We start from the raw sequence: 10590 nt of genomic DNA, 5'->3' as shown, positions 1-10590 counted from the left end.
GTGTCCATCAGTGTGTGTCTGCACCATGATATACTGGTGTATATTATGACAAAGATGTGATGCTCCCTAGCATTTATTATCTTTTGATTATTCTATAAACACAGTATAATGATTACAGAACAGGTCTAGCAACTGAGAGGGTTGAGTTCAAAACACACCGTATTGATTTATGAAATTGATTTCAATAATATCTAGGAAACTGCGGGCTATACTGAGTAAAACATTCATAAAAGCCATGTCCATAACAAGAGGAACATACCTGAAAAATGATAAGCCTATCACTGGCATCCTGTGGTGCCAAACCTATAACCATTGGTCCTTCCTATTGTAAATTAAAACAAAGCTTACACGTGATCCATTCTGAACAATTAAATATTCACAAAATGTTACAATAGTTATAGTCTCAAAACGCTTACCAACAAGTAATTATCATGTAATATTTGCACATTTAGAGCTATTTGTTTAGAAAAATGTTTTGAAATAAATCACTCCATATTTGAACATGTTATAAACCATAACATAGTTAACAGTTTTCAAAGCACATTTCTTGGAAAATGAAACAAAAATGATTTTTAAATAAAGAACATATACATGATTCAGTCAGCAAAACATAAATATTTAATTCACTCATTCAAATTTTTGTATCGACTTACCTTTTCATAGTCCACATAAAATTCACTGCAGTCATCAATGAATGTCTGCACATTGTTGATCAGTTCTCCTCTAAAATTTGGCTGCAAGGTAACTAGTTCATTCTGAATCTCACTTGCACGCACAAGCAATTTTTCCCAAGTGTAGCGAAGAGTGTCTACCTTCTCTATCTCTTCCTTGGCCACAAGCAATTCATATTTGTTTAACATTGCATAAGATTCCTATTGAAATGGCAAGAATAGTTTGCATGTTCAATTTAAAATAATGGCTGTAGCTTGCCACAGGTCATGGAAAAAAATGAAAACAGTAATATACTGACAAAGGTTTAATGGAATATTAATTTATGCTCCCTAGGCTCCACATAAAACTGCAGTACCAACAACATTTGGCAGTGGTGTGAGTGGGAACCACAAGTCACTGCGCACGGGCACCAGCACATTTTCTTCTAAAGGAAGAAGAACTATGCTTACAGCCTGTTGGTTTCAAACAATACAAAAAGGGAGGAATAAAAAGTGTTTTTTCACAAGGCACAGAAGCATACAAAAGGCTTCCTCTTATAATTTCATACATTTCCTCCAATAATATCCTGAAACAGCAGCAATACCCGACACCTTTTCTTGCTGATGCATCAAAACTTCATTGTGGTGCTGGCTTCAATTGTACATTAACTTTCCCAATGGGGGGATATTGCTGTGACACATTTACAAGTTTCAGCTGATGTGACAAGAGAAGCCTGTGTGTTCTTTAGTCCTCAAGAACAATTGTATTCCAGCAATAACATTTTTATACTGTTTTTCTCATATAAGCAATCAGGTGAAGGGAACTAAGCAGTTCCAAGCTGAAACAAAGGCTTACCTCAATGGGTCCCACTTGGAAGTCAATGGAAATTTGTTGTTCTCTTATTTCTTTGAGTGCAGCCATGGCTATTCTAATATCATCCAAATCCTTGATAGGACGATTCAATTTTTTGCTGACTTCCTCTATAAATGTAAAGATGTTCTCCATCTCAGTGCGATACTTTTTATTGCAGTGTCGACCCAAATCAGTTATCCAAATTCTGGTTTCTGAAGTTAATGCCATTTTCAGGTCATCTGAAAAATGCAACAACTTTTTAATTATAGAAATCATAGCATCCCTACATGCAGAAGGAAGCCATTCGGCCATTGAGTCTGCACTGACCCTCCGAAGGAACACCTTACCTGGGCCCCATACCCCCACCCTATCCACTAACCCAACTAGCATTTTGGACACTAAGGGGTAATTCAGCATGGCCAATTAATCTAACCTGCATGTCTTTGGACTATGGGAGGAAATCGGAGCAGCTGAAGGAAACCCATGCAAACATGGAGAGAATGTGCAAACTCCACACAGTCACCCAAGGTTGGAATTGCACCTGGGTCTCTGGTACCATGAGGCAGCAGGGCTAACCTCTGTGCAACCATGTTACCCTGCCCATGCCATAATGTTCTGCTTATAATGTCCGCTTATAATATTGGGCTCAGGTGATTAGGAAAACTTGCTAATCGATTCAATTCATGTGCCTTCCCATATTCTTGACTGTTATTTCAGACTTTGATTTTGATTTTCTTTCACAGGATCTGAAATTTGCACCAAGTCTGAATCTGACTCATGTAAAAATGTAAGTCAAAATGACAAATGGTTGTTGCCATGCTTTTTTAGATTAATTTATTTTATGATGTCTTGATCGAAGTGCAGAGAAATTAATGTAAATTAAAATTGTTTTTGGAAAGAATGGATGATCCAAAATTCCTATTTCATACCCAGGCAACAGGCTGCTGAACAAGCTCTCTGGCCCTCAAAAAGCAATTCAATTGTGGTGTCTCATTCCCTCTGAAGAACATATAAAAATTATAGATTTTTAATCAAATAGTACTTGTTTTAAAAGTCTCTAATGATTTCCACATTTCTCCCTTAATTCCATGTGTACATTCCAATCTTTATTTTGCTTTCTGCATAATGATTTAAATGAGATTGAAATTTCCTTTACTTCTTTCTTTGCTGTCTGTGAGAATTCTGCAATCTGATTGGCTGATCAGCCTACCTGCTGTCTATTCTATTGCTGGATACCATCGATTCCTTATAGAGGGCACCAAAATAAAATTAGAGTTGAAAAGAGCACTTCTGTCAATCATTACGCTCTACAGATACTAATTTTTTGTGGGTAGCTTTATTTTTAAGTCAATGGTGAACGTGATTCCTTCACTATTCAGCCCAAAAACCAAGGCCATTGTGCTAATGATTTATTAAAAATCATGTCTAATTCAATATTTTTGTTATCGCTGACAGAAATTGTATTATGTCATTAATTACATCAACTATACTTGTCCATATTGGGATTTGCTTCACCATTATAGCTTTCTTCTGCTTGTCCAGAGTCCTCTACAATGCATGAACATGCAGTAACCAAAACATTCTCGCACACAAGTTAGGGCCTCTTTAAGTTATTTCATACGCATGGTCGTGCAAATAATTTTATGGCCCCACGCAATTAAATAAATGGTCTGTGGACTAAAATCAAAATCAGAAGACACGTTTGTTATAACCCCCATGAGACCCATGGAGAAACCATTATCAATCGCCCTGTGGGGTTCATTGAAGTAAGATATTCTCAAGTAGGGCAGCAGAGGCTGGTCTTGTTAGAACTGAATATAAAAACTGGCCCAAGCAGGGACCCGGGGAGTTGGTTGTCCCAACGGGGACTATGATTGTGGATAGTTGATGCCGTGGGCAGATTATTGTAAACAGTAAAATAACTCTTTTACTTCCTACCGCTGGCTTCCTCAGTCATTAAGCTGGTGACCCGGCAAAGGAGACTCCAAGCACGCTTTTCGAAATGCCCAGCCACCCTGCACGACTACCATGCAGGACGTGAGGATATAAAAGTTTGAATGTGCCGCTATTTGGTAAGCTACAGACTTTATATGCGGGACTGGAAGATTGGAGCCAATCTCGAGAACGTAGGAGGTACTTTTTTCAGGCCAGTGGCATCTTGGGAGAAGACCATCAGAAAGTGATCCTCCTGACCATCTACAGGGCCCCGACTTTTAAAAAGTCTTACTTACACAACTTCACCAGAATCCAAATCTTTTGATGAGTTGATTGCCCTAGTGGCTGAACATTATAATCCAAAACTTTCCGTTATAATGCAACATTATAGTTTCAATGCAGCTATGCAGTCTCCGGGTGAGTAGGTCACTGACTTTTTGACCCACCTTCGGCGACTGGCAGAGCACTGCATGTTTGGGCTGTCCCTTTTGGAAATGTTGAGTGATAGACTGGTAAATAACACAAAGGAAGCGGTTGGCAGAGCCCACGTTAGTTTGATGGCCCATTTCAAGTCTGTCACTATCCTGTGAAAATGCAGAGAAAGGGGCGCTGGATCATCAGGGGTCCAGGGACTATGGCATTCATAGTTTGGCCCGCCCTCCGTATCGGACTCCTACCACATCACAGGGCAGTGCTAGACTGGTCAGATCACCTCCCAAGGGATAAGCCAGGGCGCAATTCCGCAGTCGGGCCCAATACCCGGAAAGCACTGCAGACCTGCAGGATACACCCACCGCCCCCCCCCCCACCCCCACCCCCCGCAAGGATGATGGGGAGGGCCGGCTAGATTGCCAGCCAGAAGTGTGGTTGGAGGGAATGTGGTGATCAGAGCTGCCAGATTCGGCAAAGAGATGCTGTCCATTGCAGCCGCGAAGATTGCCATGAGTCAGGGCCTTGCACGTGACACTCCAGATGAAGAGGACTGTATGATGCAGTTGAACTGCAACACGGCGCAGAAGGTGACTCCGATCAGGGTCGGATTGCAAGTGTGCAAGCATCCATTTCCATTGTGAACCACCAGACCTTTCACTGGCTTTGTGCAGGGACCTTATTGTTGACATTGCAAGACGCCAAGGTGATGTCTATACCGTGAACCGTTGAGCATCGGGAGGACCACCATGGTTCAGGTGACATACAGACAGCAATCCATCAGGCTGGTGGATTGGTACCAATCTTGGTCGTGGTACAGGGACACAATCTGCAGGGGCGTGACTGGTTGCGAGTCCTCCGTTTTAACTGGCAACAAATTTTCGGGAAGGGCACCGGGAATTGATACGACGCCCGGGGCAAATACCCTGAAATGTTCCAGGAGGGTCTGGGCAGGATAAAGGGGGCCACGGCCTGTATTTATGTGGACCCAGAGGCTCAACCCAGATACATTAGGACAAGGCTTGCCCTACGCCTTGCTCGCCAAAGTTGACATGGGACTACAGTGACTAAAGGATCGGAGAATCATACGCAGAGTATAGTTTGCGGAGTGGGCTGCACCCCGTGGTGCCGGTAATGAAGCCGGCCAAGTCTGTCCAGCTCTGCAGGGATTACAAGCTCATGGTAAACAGGGCTTCATGCCTGGACCATTACCCGATGTAGAATATTTATACATAAGATTGGCTGGAGGGTGTTCCTTTATGAAGCTTGATATGAGCCATGCCTATTTATAGATGGAGCTGGACCCCGCATACAGGAAATGTCCATCTATAAACACCCATAGAGGATTATTTGAATACACCGTGTCCCATTCAGGGTCTCCTCTACCCTGGCGATCTTCCAATGAGTGATGGGGTGTATTTTTCAAGGTCTGCTGTATACTTAGATGATGTGCTCATGCGGGTGCCACCGATAAGGAGCACATGGACAACCTGCAGTAAGTGATCAGACAGTTCTCCCAAGTGGTGTCCAGCTGACAAGGAGCAAGTACGTGTTCAGAATGAAAGCAGTGACTTATTTTGGGTACAGGGTGGGCAGCGCCAGCTTATACCCAGAGAAGGAGGAAGTTCAGGTCATAAAAGAGGCCCCAACTGAACTCCAGTTATTTTTAGGCCAGGTGAATTATTTTGGGAAATTCATCTCCAACTTTCCCACCCTATTGGCAGCCCTCCATATAATGCAAAACAATGATCATAAGTGGGTTTGGGGTACCAGAGTGAAAAAACAACTATCGTCCTCACTCATTATGACCCAGCTCGATCGCTAATGCTAACATGCGATGTCTCACCCTCTGGAATCCGGGCGGTGCTGGTCCACAGATGGGATGACGGCATGGAGCGCCCTATTGCTTTTGCTTCAAGGACCCTGCAGACATGGAACAACGTTATGTTTAAATAGAGAAGGAAGACTTGGCAGTGATATTTGGAGTCAAGAAATTCCATCAATACGTCTACGGGTCGCACCTCCATTGTGACTGATCACAATCCGCTGCTGGGCTTCTTTAGGGAGGACAAAGGGATTCCACCAATTGCATCAGTCAGGATTCAATGTTGGGCGCTTCTGCTCGCAGCGTAAGAGTATTCATTCCAACATCATCCAGGTACACAGATAGCCCACGCTGATGCCCTTAGTCATCTCGCATTGCCCAGGAGTTCCCTGTTCCAACCAGTGGTGGATGAAGCAGTTGTAACCCTCAATTTTATGGATACTCTACCAGTCACGGCTCCTCAGGATCGAACATGGACTCAATGGGATCCTAAACTGGCAAAGCTCTGCCACATGTTTTTAAATGGGGGATTACAGGGGAGCCTGGAGCCCCCTCCCCTGCCCCCACCCCAAGTAGCCCTACAGCCTTATGCCCAGAAACTCCAAGAGCTATGCGTGGAGAGCAGTATCACAGTGTGGGAAGCTTGCGTGGTCACTCCACCTCAGAGTCAGGAGTCCCTCCTGAGAAATCTACAAAGTGGTCAGTCAGACACCTCAAAGGTGAAGATGCTGGCTCGGAGCTATATCTGGTGGCCTGGCATCATCAGAGACATAAGGCAGGTCATAAGCTGTTGTCTGTCGTGTCAAGAGTACCAAAGGCTCCCACCGGCAGCCTCCCTTTATCCCTAGGAATGGCCAGGACATGCATAAATGAGACTGCATGTAGACTTCACAGGGTCTTTCATGAGGTCCACGTTCCTCATTATCGTGGACACCCACTCGAAATGACGCCAAGGGCCACCGTCAAGAAGCTGAGGTGCTCGTTCAGAGAGGTTTGCCACTGTCGCAAAACGGAATGGCATCCAGCACATCCGGCCCCATGCTATTCTTCATCTAACTACCTGGTTGACAATGCAGTCCAGACATTCAAAAGGGACATAAAGAAGCGGACCACAGTCCATAAACACAGGACTAGCACGGTTCCTTTTTAACTACCAGGCAGTGCCCCACAGCGGCGACAGTGTTTGCACCGGCAGAACTGCTGATGGGCCGCAGGCTTAGAACCCGGACTTTGTCCAGCCTAGGCAGGAAAGTGGAGGTCCAGCAAGAAGCACAGAAGCTGCACCATGACAGTTGGGCTCCAGGCCGGAAGTTTCAATCGGGGGACACAGTCTATGCCCGCAACTTTGGAGACGGGGTACTCTGGCTCCCAGTAATCATGCTCGAGAGACTGGGGCCATCTCCTATAAAGTTAAGATTCAAGGGAAAATCGAACGGAAACATGTGGACCACTTCAAGAAGTGAGTGCTCGCACTAGACAACGCCCAACCAACGAAGTCAGTGCCTCCACCGTGCCGAGAACCACCCTTCAGCCAGGGGACACAACCTGCCATGACCCAACGACTGGACTAGCAAGAAGATGATGACTCTGGCTCAGATACGGACACAGAAGCATCAGCGCAGACGGACGATATAATGTCCGGGGCCACGGTTCCGGTGATAATCCTCGGTCGGATAGAAAAAGGTGGTCAACAAACTGCTATACACCGCCCGACCTAGAACCGCCACACACACAAGCTCAGCCTCGGGTAATGTGGGCCAAAAGGCTCCCACTAATGAGGGCAGAGGGAGAATCTTCAGACTTTGGGGGAGGGGAAGTCATAACCCCCACGTGGCCCAAGGGGAAACCATTATTGATTTTGTCATGGGACCTCTGGTGTAAGAGCTTCCCAGGTAGGAGGCGGAAGCCACCCAGCTGGGGCTTGTTAGAACTGAACATAAAAGCCGGCCCACGCAGGGCTCAAGGAGTGGTTTGCCCCAACAGGGCTGTGATTGTGGATAGTTACCGCTGTGGGCAGATTATTGTAAATAGTAAAATAAATCTTCTGCTTCCCACCGCTGGCTTCCTCGGTCATTAAAACGTTGAGATAATGTTGTACAAAAGCAACATGTCACTTCCAAGGTCAAGGGAAATACAAGAATTTGATTTTCCATGTGCATCTTTGATCAAAATTGAAGACAGTTCTTCATTTTCATTTTGTAGTTAACAGAGTTCAGAATATAAATATGATTTTCCCATACCTGGAATATGCCTAAAGGAAACAATGGAGGGGTGGTTTATTTGCAAAAGTTCTCACTCATGGTGTACTGAAAAAAAAAAGTCATCTTATATTGATTGAATTTTATTCATTCTTGCAATATGGGCATCTCTGACAAGGCCAGCATTTATTGCCCAGCCTTATTTTTTTCTATTCATTTATAGGACGTGGGTGTCGCTGGTTAGGCCAGCATTCATTGCCCATCCCTAGTTGTCCTTCAGAAGCTGATGGTGAGCCACCTTCTTGAACTATTACAGTCAATCTGGTGAAGGTACACCCACAGTGCTGTTAGGTAGGGAGTTACAGGACTTGCACCTAATGCCAGTGAAGCAATAATGATAGGTTGCATGTGGAATTTGCAAGTAGTGGTGTTAGACCATGCATTTGCTGCCCTTGTCTTTCTAGGTGATAGAGCTTCTGGGTCTGGAATGTGTTGTTCAAGGAGCCTTGGCAAGTTGCCACAGAGCATCCTGTAGATGGCACAGTCCGCTCCTTCTTTGTGTCAATGGTGCAGAGGGTGAATGTTTAAGCTCAGGGATGGTATGCTGACCAAACTCTCTGCTTTTTCTTGGATGGTATTGACCTTTTTAAGTGCTGGTAGAGCTGCACTATTTAGCCAGGCAAGTGGAGAGTATTCCATTACACTCCTGTCTTGTGCCTTTTGGGAGTCAGGAGGCGAGTGTTATGGGCGAGGATTTAGAGAACCTCAAAGTGTATCATGGAGTTCATCTGACCCACAACTTTTACTAGATTGTGGTACGGGGAGCGCACGGCCCACTCTACAGGTGTGGTAGCAGAAATGGAAAAGTATTTTTTAAAGCAAAACAATGTTGATTCTATGAACTCAAGTCAACCTTCTTAAAACAAACAGTGAACATCTTAGCAAGCACTAATTCAAATACAACCCCCAAAGACTACAACACTAACTAATCCTTTAAGCTTTCCTCTTAACATCCATAAGACTTAAAAACAAAACCTTTAACAGAAGCACATCAGGTTAAAGTCACTACTGAAAACATTTATAATTCTGAATTCACCAAATGATCAAGAGATAGTCTTTTGATGTCAGAGAGAACAGCAGTACACCTGCTTGGTCTGGCTTCAGCTCCAACCTGAAAATGAAACTAAAACACACCCTGCAGCAAACAGCCTAAAATGAAAGTAAAAAGCTGACAGGCAGCCTAGCTCCACCCGCTCTCTGACATCACTGCAGTAGTAAACACCCATTTCTTAAAGGTATTCTCACGATAGATATACACACCCATTTATAAACACCCATTTCTTAAAGGTACTCTCACATGACACAAGTTACTTGGCACAGCATTCCCATCCTCTGAACTGTTCTTGCAGCCAAATAAATTTTTATGGTTGGTCCAGTTAAGTATTGAGTCAGTGATAAACCCCAGAATGTTGATCGTATGGGATGTGATAGTAATAGAACAAAAGAACAAAGAACAAAGAAATGTACAGCACAGGAACAGGCCCTTCGGCTTTCCAAGCCCGTGCCGACCTTGCTGCCCGACTAAACTACAATCGTCTACACTTCCTGGGTCCGTATCCTTCTATTCCCATCCTATTCATGTATTTGTCAAGATGCCCCTTAAATGTCACTATCGTCCCTGCTTCCACCACCTCCTCCGGCAGCGAGTTCCAGGCACCCATTACCCTCTGTGTAAAAAAACTTGCCTCGTACATACACTCTAAACCTTGCCCCTCGCACCTTAAACCAATGCCCCTTATTAATTGACCCCTCTACCCTGGGGAAAAGCCTCTGACTATCCACTCTGTCTATGCCCCTCATAATTTTGTAGACATCTATCAGGTCGCCCCTCAACCTCCGTCATTCCAGTGAGAACAAACCGAGTTTATTCAACCGCTCCTCATAGCTAATGCCCTCCATACCAGGCAACATTCTGGTAAATCTCTTCTGCACCCTCTCTAAAGCCTCCACATCCTTCTGGTAGTGTGGCGACCAGAATTGAACACTATACTCCAAGTGTGGCCTAACTAAGGTTCTATACAGCTGCAACATGACTTGCCAATTCTTATACTCAATGCCCCGGCCAATGAAGGCAAGCATGCCGTATGCCTTCTTGACTACCTTCTCCACCTGTGTTGCCCCTTTCAATGACCTGTGGACCTGTACTCCTAGATCTCTTTGACTTTCAATACTCTTGAGGGTTCTACCATTCACTGTATATTCCCTACCTGCATTAGACCTTCCAAAATGCATTACCTCACATTTGTCCGGATTAAACTCCATCTGCCATCTCTCCGCCCAAGTCTCCAAACAATCTAAATCCTGCTGTATCCTCTGACAGTCCTCATCGCTATCCGCAATTCCACCAACCTTTGTGTTATCTGCAAACTTACTAATCAGACCAGTTATATTTTCCTCCAAATCATTTATATATACTACAAACAGCAAAGGTCCCAGCACTGATCCCTGCGGAACACCACTGGTCACAGCCCTCCAATTAGAAAAGCATCCTTCCATTGCTACTCTCTGCCTTCTATGACCTAGCCAGTTCTGTATCCACCTTGCCAGCTCACCCCTGATCCTGTGTGACTTCACCTTTTGTACTAGTCTACCATGAGGGACCTTGTCAAAGGCCTTACTGAAGTCCATATAGACAACATC

At 44.6% G+C, this 10590-nt stretch overlaps 1 protein-coding gene across 1 annotated transcript in view; it reads right to left on the bottom strand.

Moving 5' to 3' along the window:
- The window catches only part of dnah5 (dynein, axonemal, heavy chain 5), a 521599-nt gene that overhangs the window by 323789 nt on the left and 187220 nt on the right, over window positions 1–10590 (bottom strand). Inside the window, exons 24-26 of the mRNA XM_072509474.1 lie at window positions 1507–1742; window positions 654–872; window positions 260–322 (exon numbers count right to left, since the gene is read on the bottom strand). Coding sequence (XP_072365575.1) covers window positions 260–322; window positions 654–872; window positions 1507–1742 — 518 coding nt within the window. The remainder of the gene's footprint in view (window positions 1–259; window positions 323–653; window positions 873–1506; window positions 1743–10590) is intronic.

Source organism: Scyliorhinus torazame, chromosome 6 (genome assembly GCF_047496885.1).
Source record: "Scyliorhinus torazame isolate Kashiwa2021f chromosome 6, sScyTor2.1, whole genome shotgun sequence".
Classification (NCBI taxonomy): Eukaryota; Metazoa; Chordata; class Chondrichthyes; order Carcharhiniformes; family Scyliorhinidae; genus Scyliorhinus; species Scyliorhinus torazame.
This window is presented reverse-complemented; position numbering and strand designations above follow the sequence as displayed.